Source organism: Lynx canadensis, chromosome A3 (genome assembly GCF_007474595.2).
Source record: "Lynx canadensis isolate LIC74 chromosome A3, mLynCan4.pri.v2, whole genome shotgun sequence".
NCBI classification, from domain to species: Eukaryota; Metazoa; Chordata; class Mammalia; order Carnivora; family Felidae; genus Lynx; species Lynx canadensis.
The window spans coordinates 38,410,956-38,435,340 of NC_044305.1; the positions used below are offsets into that span (position 1 = coordinate 38,410,956).

The window sequence follows — 24,385 nt, forward strand, 5'->3', positions numbered from 1 at the left end:
TGCCAATGCAAAAGCAAAAGAGGGCAAAAGGAAAGGTGTGTTTCACCTAAATGTCAGATTTAGAAGCATCTGCCTTGCCTAGTATGTATGGCATTAATTTCCTGCTGGTTTTTCTATTGGAATGCCCCCCTGAGTTGCTTGAAATTGAAAATCAAGTCATGTTTCCTTCATCAGCTCTAGGAACCAGTGAAAAAAAGGGGGTGGTGGAGAGGTTTCTTTTTATGAAAAGTTTCTAAAATCCACAAAGCCTAGAAAAGAGACTGTGTACCACTTTGGGCCATGAGGCTGGGATTTTAATCTCAAAGAGCATTTGTCCCCCACTATCTCCACGCCAGTTAAGTATCTTCCTCCCTGTATTAGTTATCTCTTATTACAAAATTTAGCAGCTTAAAAAAGACATTTATTATCTCAGATTTTCAGTGGGTCGGAAACTCAGGCACAGCTTAGCTGGGCACCTCTGATGCAGGGTCACAATCAAGTTTATCAGACAGGACAACAGTCATCTCAAGACATGGCTGGAGGAGGACTGGCTTCCAGGTTTACTGACTTGCTTATTGGCAAGATTCAGTTTCTCATGGGCTGTGAGCAGAGGGTGCCCAAAGCTCCATGCCAGGGGCCTCCCCATAGAGGATCTCAAATACGGCAGCTCGCTTAATCAGAGCAAACAGTGAGTAAAGCCAGAAAGACATTGTGAGCAAGACAAAACCCATGGTCTTTTGTAACCTAATCTCAGTGACGTCCCATCACTTTTGTCATATCCTATTTGTTAGAAGCTAAGTTACGTGTTCCATCCTACCCTCAAAGGAATGGAAGATTGCACAGAAGTGTGAATTCCAGTAGATGGGACCACTGAGGGCCCTTCAGAAGCTGCCTTCCACACTCCACTCCACATGTATCTGGGTCCCTGCCCATTCCTATTTGTCCCAGTGGATAATTCCCCTTCACTGTCTCGTGTGGTGAACTGGATCCTTCTCACGATCTCCTTATTTTTCATTCTGATTTCTCTTGCCTATTCAAAATGTAACACTCACGTTAATTTTCTTAAAAATTGTTGTGCTCCATAGCTTAAGAACCTCCAATGGTTTCTCCTGTTCCTCGCCTCAGACCAGGTATTGAGGAACTGCATATCTGGAATTAATCAACTTTTCTCACTCTTTGCTTTATAGGCTGTATTTGCAGCCAAATTGAACGCTTATTTGTCCTTGTGCCCTCCCCATGCTCTTTTGCCTCTCTGCTCAGACCATTCCCTCGGCGAATACTACCTTCCTCCCTCTTTCCAGCTGTGAAAATTCTGGACAAGCCACAACAGTTTTTCTATGAACTGTCAGGCCATTTCTGAACCCTTATAACATTGTAACCTTATAACATTGTACATCCATTAAGTGACGATTGCATTCTTCCTTATATATAATTATCTGAGGGTGTGAAACATCTCTACTCCCCCGCCTCTGCCTGCCAAAACAGGGTAAGGGTCTTAAGAGCAGACATAGTTGCTTGCTTCTCTTTTATACCCCCAGGGCACATGGTGTAGCCCCTGCATATAGCACATGTTCAATGAAATTTGCTCTGTCCATTAGTATGTGCTTTCCGAAATGCCTTCACTGTATTTGGGAAGACAAAGTGGGTGTTTTTATTTTCATTTCATAGATGAGGAAACTGACACCCAGAAAATTGACCTACTTGATGACAATGACAGAGCCCCAATTAAGTTCCCAAGTTCCAATGCCCTGACCTATAAGAAGGAAATGACTAATTCGGGCTTCTCCATTCAGATCTGATTTTTTCTTTTAAATGTAAAACTACTTAGCTTGACCTGATTTTTTTAGTGAGATGATTCACAGTCACTCAACAACCCTGGATTGTAATAAATGTTTTATTCTTTTGAGTTTTTTTAACCATCCTAGGGCAAAGGAGGAAGTAGAACAGAGATTTTTTAAATAAATAAATAAAAGACCATCAGGAGTAGGAGGGGGCCCTGAATCTGCAATTTCTTGTTCCTCCATGAATTAACCTTTCCAACTTACCCCAAAAAGCAGCATCAGAAACACTGTGCTTTTAAATGTCACCGTGTGTGTATGTGTGTGTGTGTGTGTGTGTGTGTGTGTATGTGTGTGTTGCTGTCCCCTGATTCAATTCTGACTATGTGATGAAGTAAGTTATCATGCAGCTTGTAGTTTGCACAGGTCAAGAGGGTTCCAGTGACCCGAGAGACTTTGCCAGATGCCTTGGCTGGAACCACAGGCATTTCTGTCAGGAAAAGTGGTATATGCAATGTGTGTGTGTGTGTGTGTGTGTGTGTGTGTGTGTGTGTGTGTTTGTGTAGGAGGAGGAGCAACTTAAAAGAGAGACTCAGGCATGAAGGGTAATTATTTCTCAAAACCCACTATCCAGACCTCTGTAGGTAATATTCTGAATTCAAAATGACTTTCAGCCAAGTCATGTTTGCACCTGGGAACTGTGAAAAATATTGAAAGCTTCATAAAGGAGATGTAACTTGACCATGACAGGAAGTGACTTACAGCCCCAGAGGCTCAGATGTATTGACATAAGGTAGTGAAGTAGGAAAGAATTATGTTTTTTCAAAAAGTCAGATCTTGGTTTCTCTTTTATCTCAGTATAATGTGTGTGTCCTAGAATAAAACTCCCTAACCACAGTGCAAAAATGACTTTCATGCAACAGGCATTGTCTGAATCCTTTGCTTTGGTGGGTCTGATACTGATGAAAGTCAGAATTTCCTCTATGACTTCTTCATCCTGCATCAGTATTGTGGTTTCCAAATACTGTATGAACCTGAATTTCCAAGTTTCAGGTGGGCCATGTAGTTGATGGCAGCAGCAAAAAGTGTTGAAGGAATTCGCTACTTGAGACTAAGGCTATGGTGCCCTATTCATATTAGTAATTTCTTTGTTCGTGAATTGTCAGAAACCTTTATTCTCTAGCATTTAATCCCTTGGTTCTACTTTAAGAACATTTCTTGTTTCTCCACTTGAATTAGCAGTCTAACGTCCAGCAGCAGGTGATTATCCAAAAAGCTGAGGGGAACTGCCCATAGCTGGTGGGGGAACTGACTCAGAGAAGCCATGATCAGCTGGAAAATTTGATATAATTTTGACAAGTTGGTGGGCCATTCATCTTAGCAGTGAGGTGTCTACACTCTGTAGAAAGCAACTTTATTTTATGTAACATTGTGCCTGACATACTGCTTTGAGGTCAATCTCAGAAGGGTCTTAGGTTTAGCCAAAGCATGCTTCATCATTTCCCAGCAGGTGACTTCATAATACGTGAGACCATTGAACTTCACCCCTTGAGCCAGGTGCCATAACACTAATTTCTACCAGTGTTCCTCTCGTGTTCCCTACAGTGAACTGCACTAATTTTGTTTCTCCTTTCAGCCCACCTCTCTCCCCTTTCTGTGCGCTGATCCCAGTGTTAGAGTAACAACTTCAGATATCCTGAAGGGATGACTTTGATGCCATTCCTCTGATCCCACAAGATGTTTCCCTGTTCTGTGTTACCAGCTGTTTGGGGGGGGGGGGTAAGTGCAATAAATATATATTTATCCACAAAACATAGCTCTGGCTTTGAATTTACCATGAAGATACAAGTGGAAGATAGGGTGAAAGTATATGATATAAGGAAGAGAGTTGATAAACATGAAATTGGTAGAAAGGGCTGCTATTTCTGAAGCTGCTTATATAGGAGAGAGAGCTGTTTATACTTGGGTGAGATTGACTACACACCACGGTCCAAATTCTGGCCCTAAGTACATGTGGTCAGCCCATGAGCCCTGGAAAGAATCTGACTTTGCCTTTATCCAAATATTAGTCATTGCTGGGTGGATTTTTTTAGGATGATTTTTGAAAAGATAAACAAAATAAGGACACAAAGACCTAGAAGAAAAGCCAGGTCTTACAGGGGACAGGGCTTCTAATGATCTTCCACTCTCCCCACCATCAAGAGGTACCATAACAGGTATGAGTGAGGGTGAGTGTTGAGCCTGCCCATTTCATAGGTGGACCAGGGCTTGGGAGCTGGTGCAGCCAGTCCAGGCCCAGCGCCTCCTGCCTCCTCATGTCTGGTTCTGCCCAGCAGACTGGCTGCTGCCTCCAGATGGGAAGAAGAGCAGGCCAACTTGAACCCCTCCATGCTGAGTGGATGGATGCGGCAGGACCACACGGAGGCCATTCTTCTCCAGCAAAGCAGTGATGTGTTCCAGGCAAGAACCCAATCTGGGATGTTTTGGCCCAAAGGAAACATTTACAACCAAATTATACACCTCGGAAAATAAATGAGCTTTCATTTTGGAAGGAAACCCTGCCAGGCTCTTTATTATTTGCACCACAATCATAAAGTTGGTTTTAATCTCTATAGTGGAATGTTGCTGGGCTGGCCAACTGGCAGGCGCTGGCCGTTTGAGTGGGGACCACTTCAGCCTTAAGAACGCACAATGGGAAGCAGGGGAAGTCCTTCTTCTGCAACATTTTTCTCAGGATCCATCGTTTTGGTTTTGGGTTTTTGTTTTGTTTTGTTTTGTTTCCTCTGGCACGTTCATTGCAACTTCAAAGCAAACTCCTTTTTCTCTCTCTTTTCTTTTATTCTCATTTTTTGAAAATTCCTGGGGCCTTCCAGAAAAAGACTTAATGTAATGTTTCCTTTCTAAATTGATGAAAATCCAGGAGTAGGTCCAAGAAAATCTATAATGGCTTTCCATTGATTGCTTGAAGGGGAACACGGGATATAAAAGCTCAGAGAGAACAGAGGGAGAGGGCTTATCAAGCAAGTTCTCTTTTTCTATCTTAACAAAGACTTCGGGTGATTTAAACCCCCTGGGAGTCTGCTCCCAGGATTTATGCCATGAAATAACCTTGTAGCTATGGCAGCAGGAGGCTTAGAGTTTCTGGGATGGCTTGAGTCTCAAATATTTTATACCATTATCAGATTAGGTGCTGGCTAATGCGTTCCGATTTAGGGTTTGGAATAAGGAGGTACTCCTACCAGCGTTTAAGAATGTGGCTAGTACTTGTAGTTAGGGAACTCCTTTGGGAGCTACACAGAATTTTGCACTTGTCCTGAAGACATTAGGATGAAGTCCTTGTGGACACATGGAGCTTCAGAAGGCAGAGCAAGAGCTGCTAGGGTAAGTGATTGGCAAGCTTTGGTGCTCATTGATGGGACAAATCACTGCAACGCAGTCAAGAACCTAAGTGTGGGGGAGTTGGGGGAGGTTAAATGGGTGATGGGCATTAAGAAGGGCACTTTTGGGGATGAGTACTGGGTGTCATATGTAAGAGATGAATCACTGGGTTCTATTCCCAAAGCCAAGACTACACTGTATGTTAACTAACTTGAGGAAAAAAAAAAAAAAAAAAGAATCCTAAGTGATTCCCAAACTTAGCAGCACAATGGAATCCCCTAGAGATCTTTGAAAAGTATCCGGGTCCTATTCCAAACACCCTGATTTAAATGGTTTGGGGTGTGACCTGGGCATCAGGAGGCACAGCAAAACATGGGAACCCCTACTAGAAACTAGAAACTCCATGAAGGCAACAATGGTATGTCTTCTCACCATCACATTCCCAGTCCTTGGAATAGAGTAATTGCCTCTCAGTAATTACATGTTGAGTGAGTAAATGAATAAAGGTCCTGAGGCTCATCTGCCCACACACCATTCAAAATGAATCCCAGATAAGTTCAGCTCTTAAATATTTGAGGTGATTTAGGGTGGAGTGTGGGTTAAGTTCTGGGTCTACTATGCATCCATCTATTTTACCCACTGTCTCTTTCTGAGAATGAGATGATTTTATAACCTCTTCCTAGGTCACTTTTAATATTCATGACATGCAACCTCCCAGCTTAGGACTACTGATCACTTTGTATTTTCCATAAGTCAGGAATGCATACCTGGGGTATGCTGCATCTCAGGTTTCCCTGTCTCTCCCTGCGATGCCTTAATTATCCAGAGATGGGTCAATCCACTTCTTTGCCAGCAATGCCACAGGGGCGTCTTTCACCTGTACTTAATGCCCAGTACTTGTTCTCTCGTTCTGACACTGAAGGCTTCTACTACTCACTCCTTGCCTTCATCCCACCTCACCCCCTCTTACAGACACCAAATCCTGGCAGTGGATAAGTCAGCTTCCATTGTAAAAATGTTTATGGAGACTGTCAGTTCTTAACCTTAAAACTGAACCATGCTGTTTGTATTTTTCCAAGTGATGGCGAGTGTGAAGGACTAATGAAAATGGAGCGTGAAGAGATCAAACATGCCTCATGGAATCTTTGTTCAAGACCTGGGATGGGAGAAATTCCCTTGGGGAGGGCAGAATTCCGGGGAACGTGATCTTCTATTAGTTGGGATCCAGGCCTGAGATCCTGGCCAGGGAGGGAGGGGAGGGAACCAGAAGTGGCGTGTGGGAGGGAGGGATCATGAGATGCTTTTTTTTTGTCTTTGGAAAGGCAAGAAACTTACTTCCTTTGGTCAGGGAATGAGCAGATCCACTTGTAACAAACTCTACATTCTGACCTTATAGAGCCTGCTTTCAAAAGTCAGGATGTTGAAAGACATTTGTAAGTTTGTGTCATGTACCTTGTTGGAGAAGTTTCTGCATACTCTGTGCATTTCTCTAGACCCCTGGGGAAGGTGAGCATTTGGACCTCTCAGTGGCTGACTACCCAGCATTTGGTTAAAAATGGATTTTTCTCTAACTCCAAGCCACTCTTTCCATCTGCAGACTTGGGGAGTGAATGGGGGAGTTTGAGCTGAAGCAAATAAATGCCATTTTCACAGAATGAGGTATAAATTTGCTGGAGGAGAGTGGAGCTCTGGTTGCTACATGAGCCCTATCCAGTCAGGGCCTATGTGGGTTGTCTGAAAAGAGCGTTTTCTCAGGTTGGACTCATCCATCAGGCTTCTGCTCCCAGAAGGCCTCCCTGGAAGGTTAAGGAGCAAGTGTGAAGGGGAGCTGTTGAAGGACTCCTCCTCAGGGGTGTTTCCCTGTGGAATGGAGCACATTTGGTTCTGATGGTAAGGGCTGTAGATATGCTGGGAACAGATTGATTTTGCTTCTCCAACTTCATACCTGTGTCATTCTTTCATCTCCTGGAAAGCTGCAGCTTTGATGGTGGACACTTTGGGGTTTATCCTTGTGATGGGTTTGTAGGGAGCTCTCAGGCTTGAAGAGGAGCCATCTCCAAACCATGGTAATAGGCACTTGGCATTTGGGGTGCCTGAAGGAAACTCTTCGTCCAGTTGTCTCCTCTGTTTCCTGCCTTCTTTCTTCCCTTGTCTCTCATATACTGATGGATAATTTCTCTCTGGCCTTCCTGAGGGCCCCCTCATGGGCCTTGTTTAATCTGCCAGCGCTCTGAGCTAGGAAAGTTTATCCCATAGCCAGTCAGGGCCCAAGCCTGTCCCTCCCCATGGCCCAGAGTGGCTTATTCAGAGACAGATACACTGTGAAGGGGATATCAGTTAGAAACCCGTTGCTGTCCCATTCGGGACACTAGCTACCTAAATGAGCAGGACGAGGCTAGAAGACATTGATGCTGGGGATAAGTGGGAAGCGAGCCAAGTCTTATGGTATAGCCTCCATCTTTGAGGTTCTACCTTTTCACCTAGTTCCTAATGTCACCTGACTCAGCGGCACCTTCCTTCACCCAGGGACCCAAGAATTGAGGAGCTCTGCCCTTGGTGTCCTCATTGCAGGGAGGGGGGGAGTCCCTGAGGAGTGGGTGACTGCTCAGAGGGTCTCCCCGTGCTGGACTGGATGCCTTGGGGCTCATTTGCTATTTACCTGGTTACATTTCCCTCAGTTTACCAACCATTTGAGAGCCCTTCATTTCCTGAAAATATTTCCCTTTGCTAAAGTGACCCTCAGAATAATAGCTCCTTAGCTACTACTCAGCCACCTGTTCCTCATATTCTCCTGGGTAAAGCCAAGGATCTCAGATGTTAGCCTGCCTCCGACTTCCTGGAAGGGCTGGTTAAAACACAAGCTGCCAGGCCCCACCCCAGAGACTGATTCTGCAGGACAGGGCCTGAGAGTCAGGATTTTTCAAGTTAACAGGTGATGCTGATGCTGCTGGACTGGCGGCCACACTTTGAGAACAAGTAGGTTCAGGTGATAATTCAGCTTATTAACACTTTCCATGAGCTTGGTGAACACATGTATACACTTATGTATCCACACTTATAAATGTGTATATGTAAAGAAATACGCATGTAGACATACATATAGAATATATTTGGATTCTTATTTGACACTGAAGAGAAGCAAGTAGATTCAGAAAATGTTTAGAATCTAAACTGAATGTAAGAGAACAAAATACCTGGGCTCCTACCCCTCATCTCCTTCAGAGTCTCCCTTCTGTCCTTGCTTCCCAAGTGCCTGCTGCCCCATGTTGCCTCACCAAGGCTTCTGCTTGGTGCACTTACTCGGTGTTGAATGGTGAATCAGTCACACACAGGTGGCTGTCTGCATTGGAGCCTCCAATGCTGTCTCTACATTCTCTCTCTGGGTGGAGTAAAGCCAGGCACTACTCATGACATCACTGGGAGGCAGGTGCCATGTCATGTTGGACAGAAATTGGGGTCACCTCACCAGTGGAGACCAGGCCAGAAACTGAGGCAGGGAGGACTTTCCCCACCTCTGCCAGAGCCTCTGTTCATCTCCCCACATCCCAGGATCCTAACATCAGGGAGGCAGGGTGATTCAGCTGTGCCTATGCCTCTGGAGCTTTGAAATCCTATTCATTCATTCACCCGTCTGTCCTTCCATCTATTTATTTAGAGGGTATTTTGCACCCAGTTGTGAAGCACACAATTCGGTAGGAAGAACATCAGGCTGGGAGTCGGGAATCCTGCATTCTGGGCCCAGCCCAGAAACTCTCTCCATGTGCCACCTCCTCCCAAAGATCTCCGGGATCATGTTCCGTCAACATGAGGAGCCAGATCCCCACTTTGTGCCCTGCTCTTGCCAGACAGGTCTGTTGTGACTATTCTCAGGACTAGCTATGTCTTAATAGGGGATCGTGGAGATGAAAATGGCTTTAAAATTCAAAAGACTAAAGCACTGACCACTCCCTCTGTCCTGAAGGGTAGGCATCTTTGGAAGGGCTGCCCATCAGTCATCTAGGTTGGTTCTCTCTCTCTGTCCTAATCCTTCCCTTTATGCTGGGGTGGTTAACATTCTTCCCGGTGGCTTTGGCCAACACAGGCTGCCATCTCTTGTCTCCACTGTCCAGCATTAACACCTATAGCCCCTGCCCATCAGCCGGATTCACAGCCACAGTCAGCCCCAGCTAGACTCTTTGTGAGCTGAGTGACTTTGATAACATTCTCAAGTCAGCATTGTCATCTGTATGGTGGAGATGATGTAATTGTACCCACCCGGTGGGGAACTTGGGGAGGCACTGAGTTGATGCACGATGAGTGTTGGGACAAGGCTAGTACAGAGAAGACATTTCTGAAAAGGTGGTGGAGACAGAGGTGTGGTTACAACTAGGGAAGATAGGAGCTGAGCCTGAGGGGGCAGGGGAACGTTCAAGAGCAAAGGTTAACAATATACCCGTGAGTACTAGAAAGACTAATGAGAAAAGGGAATAATAAAAAAGACGTGTGTTTACCACAGAGATGCTCCCCATTCTACAGGTGGAGCCCCTCTTTTTTCAAAAGGTGTGTTTCCCTCTTCCCTTTATTGTTCAGAAAATAGCAGTAGTAGAGAAGCTTGGCATCTTTAAGTAATATCTGTGATCTTGCAAATTGCCATTTCTCTAGGATTCCTTTTCTGTTTTCTCTTGTGTTTTTGGTAGTTGGGTAAGTTCTTCATCTAAGTAACATGCATACCAAAGGGAGCACAGATCATAAGCACACAGCTCAATCAATTTTCACAAAGTGAATGCACTGTGTGACCAGCTCCCAGACCAGGAAAAGAGCATGGTCAGTGCCCCAGAGCCCAGTCAAGAACTCCCTGCAGGTCACTAGCATGCCCCAGGCACCACTGTCCTAACTTCTAACAGCACTGTTAGTTTTGCTGGCTTTTAAACTTTGTATAAATAGAATCATATGCTTTATGTTCTTTGGTATCTGCTTGCTTTGTTCACTATCATGTTTGTGAGATTCTTCGATGTTCTTGGGTATGGTTGTAGTTTGCTCATTGCTCTATAGGGTTTCATTCTGTGACTATTCTATGCAGGCATCTTACTTAAACATTTTACTGTGGGTGCCTGGCCATTTGGGCTGCTGCCACTTCCAGAGTTCACCCCAAATTTAGCAGGCATGAGGATGAATGTGATGGCACCAAATGCTAATATCGAAAGCAACACATGTTTGAGGACTGGCTCTTTGTGACCTGTTTTGTCTGTTCTTTGCCTCATCTGGTCCCCTGAATAGCGGTCACAATGCTTGAATGAAGTACTATGTGCCATTCATTCTTATTTCATCTCCTCTCTCAATAGATAGGTAGAATTTATATTTATAAATATATACATTTAAGTATATACTTTTTTTAGCAGGGGGGAGTCCTAGATTCATTTTCCTAGGAAAACTCATACTAGCCCAATCTTTCTCAACTTGTACAGTGTGACTGTATTTATATGCGATATATATTTATAAACATATAAACACTTATATGTTTATAAATATATACCGCATATAAATATACACTATATAAATAATATGTAAAATATATTTATAAACACAAATTATATATAATATGTAGGTAAATATATATTATATAAAATATAATAAATAATAAATATTATAATTTATAATAAACAATAATTTAATAATAATAATGTTATAATTTATAATATATTATAATTATAATAAATAATAAATATTATAAATATAAATATATTTATAAATATATATATTATATGTAATATTAATGTATACGGTCTGACTGCACAAGTCAAGAAGCATTGGACTAGAATGAGTCTTCCTAAGAAAATGGGTCCAGGACTTCCCCACCAAACAAAATGGGGGAAAAGAGTGGAAGAATAAATCAACAGTGTGTTTCAGGGCAGTGTTTGCAAGCCAGTCCTCTTGGAACAGCTACCCCTCATTACCCCTGGGCAGGAGCTGCAGTTGGGGGAGGACGGGGCTTCAAGGGGCTGCAGACCCTCTTACTCTAAAGAGTAAGTACCCTCTTAGTCCAGGGGAGAAGTTAGCACCGTGGGGCACAGCGGGAGGAACAGGGCTGTGGAGCCTACTTACTAGCTAGGGGCTTCTCCGACTCCACTTTCCCATCCGTGGAATAGGGGTACTCATGGCTGCATCAAATGGACGTTGTAAAGATTAGATTTCATATCCAGCGCCTGGCACGAGTGTTCATGTGGTTTTCCCAGACATGAGCTATGTGCCCTATATCTTCTGTTTTTCTGTCTAGACCCAACCTTTGCCCTTCTCCATCCTAGCTTATCTCTTGGGTGCTTGATCTGTGTGTATTACTTTGACAGGCTCCCTTGCTCTCAGGCAGCAGGTGAGAGGAAGAGGAGAGGGAAGTTGCAGTATTGAGTAAGCCTCACACAACTCTCTCTCTCCCCCCTCACACAACTCTCTCTCTCACTTTTGGCAATGGAGACCTCCCTCTTTCCTTGTCTCTTCAGGCCTGGGGGAATAAAATTTCCCTGGCTTTAGTGGCCCTGGGCACTGCAGTGTCTTCAGTGGTTTCCAGCCTCTTTGCTCAGACATGTGTTAATTGTTCCTTTATTAAGCTTTCCTTGCTCATCCAGGACTTCAGTGCCATCCATTTCCTGCCCAGAATTAGACCAATACATCCTAATACCATGGTGTTTATGCTGGGGAGAGTAGTAAACCTATAAGCATGTTCTCGGTTGCAAACCCTCACTTCATGACCACTCGCAGAAAGACAGCCTCTGAAAACCTGTTGTTCTCTTTTCTTGAACCTTAACGAACTGAATGACTTCTAGTGGGAGAGTTATCTTTGTGGAGAACAACGCTGGGGGTTGCTTTGTTTCTCTAGGGTCAGAGTAGGAAACGGTATGGGTACAGGGAGGTAATAAAATGGTTGAAAGTAATGAGGGTGCCCACCCGATCTGGCACATGACCTACTGTTAACATTAACTAATTAATGAGAGAACTAAGATGTTAATGCCAGAACAGAGGATTTGAGGAACACATATTTAAAACATTACTTAAGGGGCACCTGGGTGGCTCTGTTGGTTTAGCATATGACTTCGGCTCAGGTCATGATCTCGTGGTTTGTAGATTCAAGCCCCACGTCTGGCTCTGTGCTGACAGCTCAGAGCCTGGAGCCTGCTTCAGATTCTGTGTTTCCCTCTTTCTCTGCCCCTCCCCTGCTTGCTCTCTCTCTCTCTCTCTCTCTCTCTGTCTCTCAAAAATAAATAAACATTAAAAAAAAATTAAAACATTACTTAAGAAAATCATGAGGATGTAAACTTGTAAGTTAGAAATAAAACTGGTTAATGTCCTATAGGGCAATAAAACAGTAAACTTTCAGTTATTGTCTCTCTCTCTCTCTTTTTTTGCTAGTTTTATTGATATACAGTTGACATATAGCATTGTATAAGTTTAAAGTGGGGCGCCTGGGTGGCGCAGTCGGTTAAGCGTCCGACTTCAGCCAGGTCACGATCTCGCGGTCCGTGAGTTCGAGCCCCGCGTCAGGCTCTGGGCTGATGGCTCAGAGCCTGGAGCCTGTTTCCCATTCTGTGTCTCCCTCTCTCTCTGCCCCTCCCCCGTTCATGCTCTGTCTCTCTCTGTCCCAAAAATAAATAAACGTTGAAAAAAAAAATAAAGTATATAACATAATCATTTGATGGATGTATATATTATGAAATGATCACCACAGTGTTTGGTTAATAGCCATCACCTCACAGAGTTACGATTTTTTTTTCTTATGATGACAATTTTTAATGAGTTAATATTCTACCAGGCCAAAAAACAAATTGGATTTCTACAAGATCAAAATGTACAAGTTACTGTGTAACTTTTAGTCTGTGCCCTCATCAATAGTCAATAATAAGTGAAACAAAGTTACCTTCTCCTAGAGTTAAATAATCTTGAACCGGCCTGTCACACTGTGCCCTGGAATGAACTGATTGACTTCCAGACATCCTCTTCCTTTATTTCCAAGTTTGGGATAATTTGTCTTTAACAAGCGATGTGCTATTGACCTGTCTCACCCACAGCAGAGCGCCTGGCACAAAGTGCGTGCCCAGGAGGGTGTTTGTTGAGTGAATCCACGAAAAGAACAAACACCCGAACCATTTATAGAGAAGGGTTAGCCAGACTAAGCCAAGGGATCACAATCGCATGTTCTGCCAGCTTTCCAAATAGGGATCAAACAGTTTCCCTGGAGAACAGAACAGCAGTCCAAATAAGAACAATCTGTATGGGCAGGTGGGCAAGGGAGCCACTCCTGGTGGTGCACAGCTTTCTCTTCACCTCAGGCTGCATTTGGTCTATGATAGCTCTATAATTGTTTTATAGTGTCAGTAGGGGTTCCCTAGTAAATGGGCATTGCTAGTTTCTGGCAGCCCACGGAGCTGTACAGGTGCATCATGAAAGTGCAAGGGGAGAATTGTTAAATCTCAAGTTGAATCTTTGAAAAACTGGCAATAGAGCTGTTAACAAAGCAGCACATGTAATTGACGGAAGCAGTAGGCAGAGGGTGGTTTTCTGACAGATTTTACCCAGCTTTGAGTTAGCAGGTGGAGAAGGCGAAGGTGTTCTAATAATTGAAATCGTAGTTACATTTTTATATATTTAGAACCATTGGATTTTTTGTTTAATCTTCCCACCTTTAATTTGAAGCATTTGATACAATATTCTTTTTTGCATTTTTGGAAAATATTTTCTCCAGGACAAGTGTCTCTCAAGGACTCCATTGCTAGGATGTCAGAACTGGATAGATGGAGAAGTTCTTTGCAGTTCCCACCCCACTTCACCATGCCCATTTTACAGAAGAAATCACTGAGGCCCTGAATCTGTTAGCTTTTGCTATATAACAAATCACTCTGAATTCATTAGCTTAAACTGACAAACACTGATTATTTTTCACAATTCTATGGGTCGTCTTAGTGGCTTTTCTACTCTGGGTTGACTCAGCTAGGGCTGGATGGTCTTAGGATGGTCTCCATTTGAGTGGCTAGTCATTGGCTGGCTGCTTGTCTGGGGTGAATTATCTGTGTTCCACATGCCTCTCATCATCCAACAGATTAGCCCAGGCCTCTTCCACACAGTGGTCTTGGGATTACAAAGCACAACAGAAATAGACAAGCCCCAATACACAAGTACTTTTCTCTGCTTTGGCCATTCATTGGCCAAAGTAAATCACGTGGCCAAACAGAATGACAGTGTTGGAAGCAGCTACCCAAGGCATGGATGTTTAGAGTATTTGTAGACATTTTTGCAAACCACAGACAAACAGGTACAGAAACCTAAGTTTACAAAACTAGGTAGGGACAATGGTAGGACATAAAACCAGGCCTTATACCTCCTGGCCCAGGCACCTTCCACAATACCATAAGCCCTTTTCCAGGATTTCCAGGCCAAGGTCCAATTCCTTTAAAACCTATTCCTGGGGCGCCTGGGTGGCGCAGTTGGTTAAGCGTCCGACTTCAGCCAGGTCACGATCTCGCGGTCCGTGAGTTCGAGCCCCGCGTCAGGCTCTGGGCTGATGGCTCGGAGCCTGGAGCCTGTTTCCGATTCTGTGTTTCCCTCTCTCTCTGCCCCTCCCCCGTTCATGCTCTGTCTCTCTCTGTCCCAAAAATAAATAAAAACGTTGAGAAAAAACCTATTCCTTTAAATAAATTAAATATTAAATTTATTTATATATAAATTTATATTTTATTTATACTTCTTATATTTTATTTATATTATTTATAAATTTATTAAATTAAATAAATTTAAATTCCTTTAAAACCTATTTTAGAGGGGTTGCCTGGGTGGCTCAGTCGGTTAAGCATCTGACTTCAGCTCAGGTCATGATCTCGCGGTCTGTGGGTTTGAGCCCTGCATCGGGCTCTTTGCTGACAGCTCAGAGCCTGGAGCCTGCTTCAGATTCTGTGTCTCCCTCTCTCTCTGCTCCTCCCCCACTCATGCTCTATCTCTCCCTGTCTCTCAAAAATAAATAAACATTAAAAAAATTTTTTTAATTAATAAAATCTATTTTAGAGGTACTTGGAGCAGAGATTTGTGGTAGGTTTCAAGGAAGGATCTTGACTTTGAGTGTTGAGAGAAGTCCATCTTCGTGATTAAAATAATAAACTGGGCAAGGGTCTCCAGGGTCACCCCCACGCCCAGGTCAGCCGCTGAACTCTGCCCTCCAGTGCTCTTTAGTTCTGTCAACAGCAGAACACCAGCATTGACCTGGGTCTTGGGAGCCTCCCCCCATTTCATGTGGGGAGACACTGAATCCCTGCAGAGATGTTAGCCTCCTGGGACTCCTTGTCCTGTTTGACACCAGCCCTCTCTTGTCAAGGGCTGGCTTAGATAGTTGGGCCATTTAGGCACATTAACAATTTGGTGCTTCTTCAAATTGGGTCCTGGAAGATGGGTCTTGGATAGTTGCCACTCCTTCTTTACTACAAATGGAGAAAGCACAACTTGAAAAACCCTCAGTAATCCAGACTCATTAAGTATTTTGCTCAAAATTTGACATGGAGGGGAGGCCAAGTTCCAAGTGGCCCAAGGGCCCCCTGGTGGCCACCACTGGCCTGTTCTTTACAGCCTTGAGATTCAGACAGCCCTCTCAGCAGACAAAAACCTCCCCTGAGCTTACTCTTGAGGAGGGTTTGTCTCACACCAAAAGGGACTTACCAAAGTGTGCCTTCTAGGCAGGTCCACCATTCCCCCTGAGAAGGGTTTTGGAAAATACAATTTCTCCATCCCCTACATTTGCAGAGATGTTTTAGATGATGGGTGAAGGTTTTTTTTGTTTTGTTTTGTTTTGTTTTGTTTGTTTTGTTTTGTTTTGTTTTGTTGGCCAAATTGGCTTCCTCCCCTTGCTTCTTACATGTTTTCTTAGACTTGAAAGAAAAATTTGTATTTCATTTCTGTTCATTCTTTAGCTTAACAGGACATAAAGGAAATGGGCCCTGGATAGTTCCCATTCTGTTTTCTTTGCCAGCAGTGGAGAAAGCACAACTTGAAAAATCACCAATAACATGCACATTTTCAAGATCAAAGCTGTTTACAGAAGTATCTGAGACAAGCCAGTGGGGTGTTGACTTCCATTTTGTCAGCCAGCCCCCAGAGCCTTCAATTAAGAAAGAATCACAGGGGTGGGTGGCCCACAGTAGTGGCCCCTTCCCCATGGAGCCAGCTCCCTGCTCAAGTGCAGCCAGTTGACCATTCTTCATGTCTTCTAAAGCCTCGCCTGGGATCATAAGCAGGGTCATTCCCAAGCCCTAAAATAAACATTCTTGTGATACATTCTGCCACTGTAACAAAAGATTCCTCAGCTATTAGTCAGGCTTTCAACAGAAGCCTCCATTCCCAACCAAGATGCAACACTCCTGCGTTCTTGAAACATGATGTGCCCATGTCACTAGTTCCCAGGGTTGTCTTCAAGCTTCCACAGCAAAGATGGAAGCATATCTCTAGCCATTTCCCCTCTGCCAGGAATTGGCATTTTCATGGTTGCTGTAAAATAAAGCTGTTGATATTCTCTCTGTTCCTGCTGGCTGAAGGTGCGTGATTGCCATCACACACTGAACAGAGAGAGAACAGAGGGTGGCCAGCCCTGTCCTCCATATATTCACCAGTGTAGGGTTCTCCCCATGGGTCCTGGTTACTTCTTTCCAGTAGTTCACAGGACAAGCCTCCATCACCCCCTGCTGCCATGGCTATAATGGTCTCTGTGCTTATCTTCCTGAGCCCCACGAGCAAGTGCACCCCCTTGAGATAGCCGATTTTACTGCCTGAAACTCATTTTGTTTATTCTGGTTTTCTCTTCCTAGAAGCGCCTGCTCTCCGATCATGTGTAAAGATAATCAGGGTGCCCTTTCATTCTTTCATCTCCCAAACAGGGAAATTTTGCTCTTCCCTTTGAAATACCACCAATGGCATTCTTGAACTTATTTTTAGATGCGTGGAAGTGTTCCAGACAAAAATCGATGCCTAGCACAGATAAAGCTCTGAGTGTGTTTATCGTGGGTAGAAGAAAAACGGAGTGTTTTAATGTGAAAGGAGAATGGCCATATGCCTGGGTGCAGCATGGCTTCCTTTAATCTGGAAAAAGGAAACAAGCATTGTCGATAATAATATGCAGATGTCCAGCCCCAAATGAGGACATATTGCTAATTAGCTATATTGTTAGTATGTTTTAAGGAGAGAGGCTGCAGTGACATTAATTATAATCTCTGTTGTTTGTTGTTCAAAGTCTATGAGACCAAAAGCATTGCTAATAATATCTTCTTTAATATCTTCAATAGAAGATTCCTAGATTGTTTTTTTTTTTTCTTTAGAATCCCACATAAAAGCCCCATTAGGGGTAATGAGGCCTGTAGCCTGAGCCTAATTAAAATGAAATCTAACTAGGCCCGTAGCCATCATTATCATCAACTAGTACTTATTGGGTGCCCCCTGAGCTCGTGGAATTGGAGGGTGTGGGCTTCGCGATTGCAGATATACTTGTTCATTGCCCTCCAGAAATTTGCCATCCCGTCTGCCTCTAAGAAGTCTGCCTGGTTGTGTTAATCTGGGAATAGTTACCACAGCCTTTTAAAAAATAAATAAATAATAAATAAATAAATAAGACACTAAAACTCTCTTAGCCAGCCACCAGTTTGTGCCTCTTCTGGAGGTTCTGGAAATGGTCAGATAAGCCCTTTTATTCACATACCAGCCTTTGGTGGGTGTTTGCAGAATAGGGCAGGTGGCTATTTGCAGATTGGGACAATGATGCTTAGCATGCTTTTTCCAAAGGTGGACCCACCACTCATTTCCACACCTTGATTGCCTCCCCTTGAGCTTACCACCCTATCCTCTCCAAAGAACCTCTCCCTCTACCTGTGCCAAATGTCCAGCTGGAAACTCTAAACATTGTGACCACTTTGACCTTGATGTGGCTGTGGCAACCCACCTTGGTCACAAGGATGGCCAGAATGAGCAGCTCTGGCCAGGCAGTGGCTGGAAACAGTGGTTGGGCCAGTGATGTCCTGGGAAGAAAGGACACAAATAAGAAAGTGTCTGGGCTTAGCATCTTAGAAACTGTCCCCAATCTACCGATGAGAGACTTTTTTCTCCTCTGTTCATCTTTCCCAGGGGCACTGAGGATCATCTGCTAAGAGCAGGGAGGAGGGAGGAGATCCCAGAACCACATAGCTTTAGAAGCCTCCAAATGACCCAGAAAATGCCACCAGGGAAGCGGTGGCCTGGTGGAAAAGTCACAACATGACCTGAGCCGAAGTCAGATGCTCAACCGACTGAGCCACCCAGGCGCCCCAGAGAGGACACTATTAACCACTAAAAGCTTCCTCATTTTCTGCCACATCAAAGTATCCCAAACTCACCTATACTTCCTGGCCCAAACTCTGGAATCAGCCATTTGCCCAGGGAGCTCTGGTTTCTTTTATTGAGGACAAATTCCTTAAAATTTAATGATAGGACTTTAGGACAAATTGAAGGAAATATTACATTACACAGTGAGTAATACGTTTGAGAAATTTAATATATAGATGCTGAGACAATGAGCAGATTCTATAAATGTGTGGAGACGGGTATGGATGGCAGATTTGGAATAGGCTATTAGGAAAGTTAGCTGGTATCAGTAGCCTGGCTGCCACTGTGAAGTTCACCATGATGACTCACTAAATGCCCTGTCGGTACCTCTATCAACTGGGGATGGTGTTCAGTTGCACAGAACAGAGTGCCCAACTTCGAGTCACTTAACTGAACTGGGCTGTTCCCTTCTCATTGGTAGTCACAGCTCTAAAATTAGAGTCACAACAGGGAACATTGTTACCGGTGCTGCAGCATTGTCAATGTCAACATTAATGCTCATGGTAGTGGTAAAAGAAGTTCAGAGGCCACCAATCCAGGACTGGTATGATGGCTCTACCATGCCTTCAGGGACCCAGGCTCCCCTATCTTTCCATTCAGCCACCTTTATTATTTTTTTTAATATAATTTATTGTCAAATTGGCTAACATACAGTGTATACAGTGTAGTCTTGGTTTTGGGGGGTAGATTCCTGTGGTTCATCGCTCACATATAACACCCAGTGCTCATCCCAACAAGTGCCCTCATCAATGTCCATCACCCATTTTCCCCTCTCCCCCACCTCCTATCAACCCTCAGTTTGTTCTCTGTATCCAAGAATCTCATGTGGTTTGCCTTCCTCCTTCTCTGTTTATAACTATTTTTTCCCCTTCCCTTCCACCATGGTCTTCTGTTAAGTTTCTCAAGTTCCACATGTGAGTGAAAACATATGATATCTGTCTTCTCCGACTGACTTATTTCACTTAGCATACTACCTTCCAGTTCCATCCACATTGCTGCAAATGGCACAATCTCATTCTTTCTCATTGCCAAGTAGTGTTCCATTGTATATATAAACCACATCTTCTTTATCCATTCATCATTGATGGACATTTAGGCTCTTTTCATAACTTGGCTATTGTTGAAAGCCCATTCACCCAACTTTAGAGACTAGCCTTCGACTTCATGCCTGCCAGCAGCCTCATTTTACTCAAAGCACTTGTGTCCACATTCTAGGCAAGAGAAAGGAGAACAGAGAAAAGCAAATGGTAAACTGACTGCCTCCCACTCAGCAGTCTCATCCAGCACCTTCCACTTACACCTCATTGGGTAGAACTGTATCACACAGTTACTTCTAGTGGATGCTGGGAAACATAGTTTTATCCAGGAACATTGCCGCCTGAAACAAATACTGAAAAAACCCATATATTTATAGATATAGATACAGATATAGACACATATATAGATACATATATAGATATATATATAGATGATATAGATATAGGTAGATAGAATTAGGCAAATTGCAATATTTGCCACAATACTGCTCTCTGAGGCAAAATACATGGCTCCCATTTTATTATTTTATCAGTGTTAACATTTTATGATTACTTTGTTTTCTATTTTAGGTAAGAATCATTATAAAATAACAGAGGGACAGGAGCTATGCACAAAGATGAGGAATGTCAAGCAGAAGCTATATAATTTGGCTGCTATAGATCACCTGCCTCAGCTGTTGAACAGTGAATGTGTATGAACCATATAATAGCATTAGTTCTTCTGTTCCTCTTTTTATTGGTAATCCCAGCTCTTAAATTACAGTTTCAGAGAGAACAATGCTATTGGAATGGCAACACTGATTGAAGATCAGCTCAAAGACACATTGTGGGTAAAGAAATATTTTCTCAAACTAAGCAGACCTCTTCATGTCATGTGAGTTTAGGCAAAATGAATCCCGCAGCGCCTTGGAAAGTATGGTGACATTTTCCTTTCTCAGTTCCTGGACTTTCCCAAGCTAATACCTTCACAAAAAGGTGTTTGCTTTTCTGAGTAAAACAAACTATTTAACATCTTTATTTTGAGATCCACCCTTCCTGAGAATCTTCACTTTGCTAGAATAACTTAAGGGGACACTCAGTGGGTGAGCTCATTGTTATAGATGGAGTGATGGCAATCAACCCAGACCTCTGGTGGAGCCTCTGCAAGGAAGATGTGCAGTGTGCTCCTAAGACAAGAGGAAGAAAAGGCTTTCTCCTACACTGCTGGCAGATCCTGTCTGCTGCCTCCTACCCCAGATGCAAAAATCTAGATTTCCAAAATAATGGCTACTCCCAAATCTTGTTATTGATTCAATAGAGTGGAGTTTCATTTTATAGGAGGTGTTGTAAGACAACCTTCCCCAGGGCTTCCAGTTTCTGGAAATTTGGGAGCTTGCCCATTGCAGGGAGCCAAGGTTTCCAGTTAAATATGTTTTGATAAAGACACAAGGATAATTCAGATATTCGGAGATTGTGATTGGTGTTTCTTTATTACTTACAACCTTCCAAATGCTTTACAAACACTGAACTTGTTTGGGGGGTGGGCAGGGGGATCGGGAAAAGATGGAGAAATGCCACAATTGTGTGCAGAACTCAAGCCAAAACATACTCTAGCCCCAATCTATTCCCGGCAGAGGAGCTTGTGGCCTGAGCTGGCCAGTCGATTGCCCTAACTCTAAACTTCTCTTTTTTTCTCATGTGTAGACAACAACCCAACTGAGTTGTCTTAACCATCCTGCTGGGACAGCATGGGACTGTTTTACATGGAGGATCATTGAGCCATAGAATGTTTAATGGGTTTCTTGGTTCGTGGCTAAACCAGGATCACTCTGTGGTGGTGTATCTCCTACCAAGAAAATTCCAGACTCAGAGCAAGAAACCATTCAGATTCAGTCCTTGGTTTTTCAGCCGTCTAAGCAAAATGCCAAACAGCCTTTCCTATCTCTTCCTCTAAAATGTGAGTTTTAGGAGTAGAAAGTGTACTTCATCACAGGGTAAAGGAAAGAGAGCTCCATTTTTAACCCAGTTAAGCAGTATGTCCCAGTAACTACAACGAAGTTAGGGCTGGATTCTCAAGTGATTCTGGAAGCAATTGGCAAGCAAATCTTGGTCCCCTCTGAGACTTATACTCACAAATCCGCTGCAAGAAATTCTCCATGAGAATCCAACTGTGTTCCCTAACACTGTTGCAGAAGTTTTAGGGTTGGGGATCCCGGAAGAAGAGCAAGGGAACAATGATAGAGAACTCATATTGAGGGAAGACTTAGCATGCTTCTCTCTCTCTCTCTCTCTCTCTCTCTCTCTCTCTCTCTCTCCCCTTCCCTCCCTTCCCCTCCCCTCCCCCACCCCCTCTCTCCATGTGCTGGGCTCAGTCTCAGCATAATACATTTGGCCCTCATTGCACTGAGCAATGCTTGAGTATGCCAGGGCAACTCCCTTTGCAAGGATGTGCCAGGAGACAAAAACCATGGCAGAGAGGTGGCTGGAAAGGTGAACAAAGACACAGCCCTTGGCCACATTTCTTGAGCAAAAAGGGAGGGCAAGCAAAAACATGATGAGGAGCAGCCAGCTTCCCCGCTCTGTAACTCTATAACTGCAGGTTTTAAGGAGACAGAAGACAGGCTGTCTCAGAATTGCGCTTGGCCTCTTGGAACATTCACAAAGGTGGTCCCTGCACCAGCAAGTTTATTCCTCAGACCCATTCCTGTTTAAAGAGATACAGGAAAAATCCATTCCCTCAGGTTAGCTCTCTAAGAAGATATTTATCTGCTGCATGTGTTCCATCCCCTGGCCATTCTTGACCTTTGGTACTCAGAGTCAGGAGTGTTTTGATACCAGATGTAACCCTTTGGCTGGGTCAAAGGCACTGCGGTGGGGGCAGGGAGTGCGTGTGGAGACAGTGTGCTGGAATATACACTCCAAAACCCCAGAACATGCCCAAGAATAACAAAAGCATTAACCACTGACCCAAACGCTGGTGAAATTCTATCTCTACATCTCCCTTCACCAGTAAACATGAAAATGCCATCCCTGATGGGATGGAGGAAACCTCCAGTGAGAAGTCCAGGGAGAATGAGAGGAGAAGAAGGGCTGGTTTAGGAAAGAAGTCCAACAACTTTTACACCCTTCAATCACTAGAAAAATTTCCCCCAAAAGACAAGTAAATAGAGACATTTTTTTACTAGCTGAGAGAAACAACAGACTTGCACTTTTCTTTGCAGAATAAAGGCATTAAATTTCAAAATGCCTTCTTGTCACTTTTCTTTTTCTATCCCTGTCTCTTCCTCCTCATCGCATGCCATCTTCCCTCCCTCACTCCATACCAGCCTCATTGGCCTTCTTTCTGTCTCTCACATGGGCCAAGTTCATCCCCAGCTCAGGACTGTCTTACTTACTGTTTCCTCTTTGAGAATGTTCCTTCCCCAGATTGTTGCAGGTGTTCAAGTCTCACCTTCCCAAGGAGGTTTTCTCCAGAAACCCATCGAATGTTGTCCCTGGCCACTATCATGTTCTTCTTCCTTCTTACCAGTCACCACCCTCTGATCTGATCTGTCATAGTAGTTGTACACATTAAAAGAATAGGGCCTATGTCTTGTTCATGGCTCTATCTCCTGTGCCTAGCATGTGGTTGACACTTGTTGACTGGATGGATGGATACATGGTTGCATGGATGGATAGGTTGGGGAAACGCATAGGTGGATGGGTGGAGAGATGGATCGATGGATGGATCAATGGATGGATATATTCAATGATTTGACTCAAGTATTTTATACAGTTTGGTCGGATCTTTTGTTGCATGGCCTGCACGGACGAAATGAGCTCTGGACACCGGGGCTATAACTAATGCCAGAATGGTTAATTAATTGAAGCTGTGAGAAAGAAACCATAATTTGATTGCAGTTCTGAATGAATACCTCTTCTCCTTCAAAATAGCACTTTTGTGTTGATGTGCTTTAATGGAATATATAGTCCATAACTCATTAGCCTTCAGAAAATTCCCAGGTAGCAGCCTGGGAAATGTTTCTTGATGATTGGGCGTTTTGAAGATGGAGTAGATAAACCAGGGGGAATGAAAATGAGCTGGAAATGCCATCCTGGTTTAATTCCAGCCACTGGAATTGTCTTTGCTCCGGAACTTAATGGACTGTTAAGGCTGGTATTTTTAAATCATGTGCCTCATATTCATTTATTCATTTGCTTGTCTGTTTGTTTTAGAATAACCTCCACGTGGAAACTGACTCTACATCAGAAACCAGCTTTTCTCTCTCCAAAGAAGCACCAGGGGAGCATCTGGACCACCAGGCTGCACACCAACCCTTCCCCAGACAGCGATTCCGGCAAGACGCTGGGCACCCTTCCCTACAAAGAGATGGCCCCAGATCTTTTCTCCTTGATCTACCAAACTTTCCAGATCTTTCCAAAGCTGATATAAATGGGCAGAATCCAAATATCCAGGTAATGCTAGAGGGTTGAAAGGTGGAAGAAAATGAAACAATCTGTCTCTTTGTGTCCTGACCTGATTCCAAAGCAACCACTGCCTTACCTCGTTTTCCTCCTTAACCCCTAATGAATCCTATTTACAATCATTTTATCTCTATGAGAACAGTGTTGTATTTCATCTGTGTAACACCCTTGATTGTGAGAGGAACCATTATTTCATGAACCACTAAAAAAAAGAAAACACCAATGACTACAATACATCCTGATTTCAGAGCTGTTGAATTGTAAAAACAGAACAAAATAAGATGCCCTGAAATTGATGAAATATGGTAGCTCTAGAAAACGGCCCATCTAACACGTGGTTGCACTAAACAAATCATAGTAGGATTTCAAAAGTACTCAGGAAGGCCCTCTCACAAATGCCTCTTAGCTTGCCTTGGA

General features: G+C 43.6%; 1 protein-coding gene across 1 annotated transcript in view; it reads left to right on the forward strand.

The window, feature by feature from the left end:
- ISM1 (isthmin 1) overlaps positions 1-24,385 on the forward strand; it is a 74,319-nt gene that overhangs the window by 23,455 nt on the left and 26,479 nt on the right. Inside the window, exon 2 of the mRNA XM_030310106.1 lies at positions 23,720-23,959. Coding sequence (XP_030165966.1) covers positions 23,720-23,959 — 240 coding nt within the window. The remainder of the gene's footprint in view (positions 1-23,719; positions 23,960-24,385) is intronic.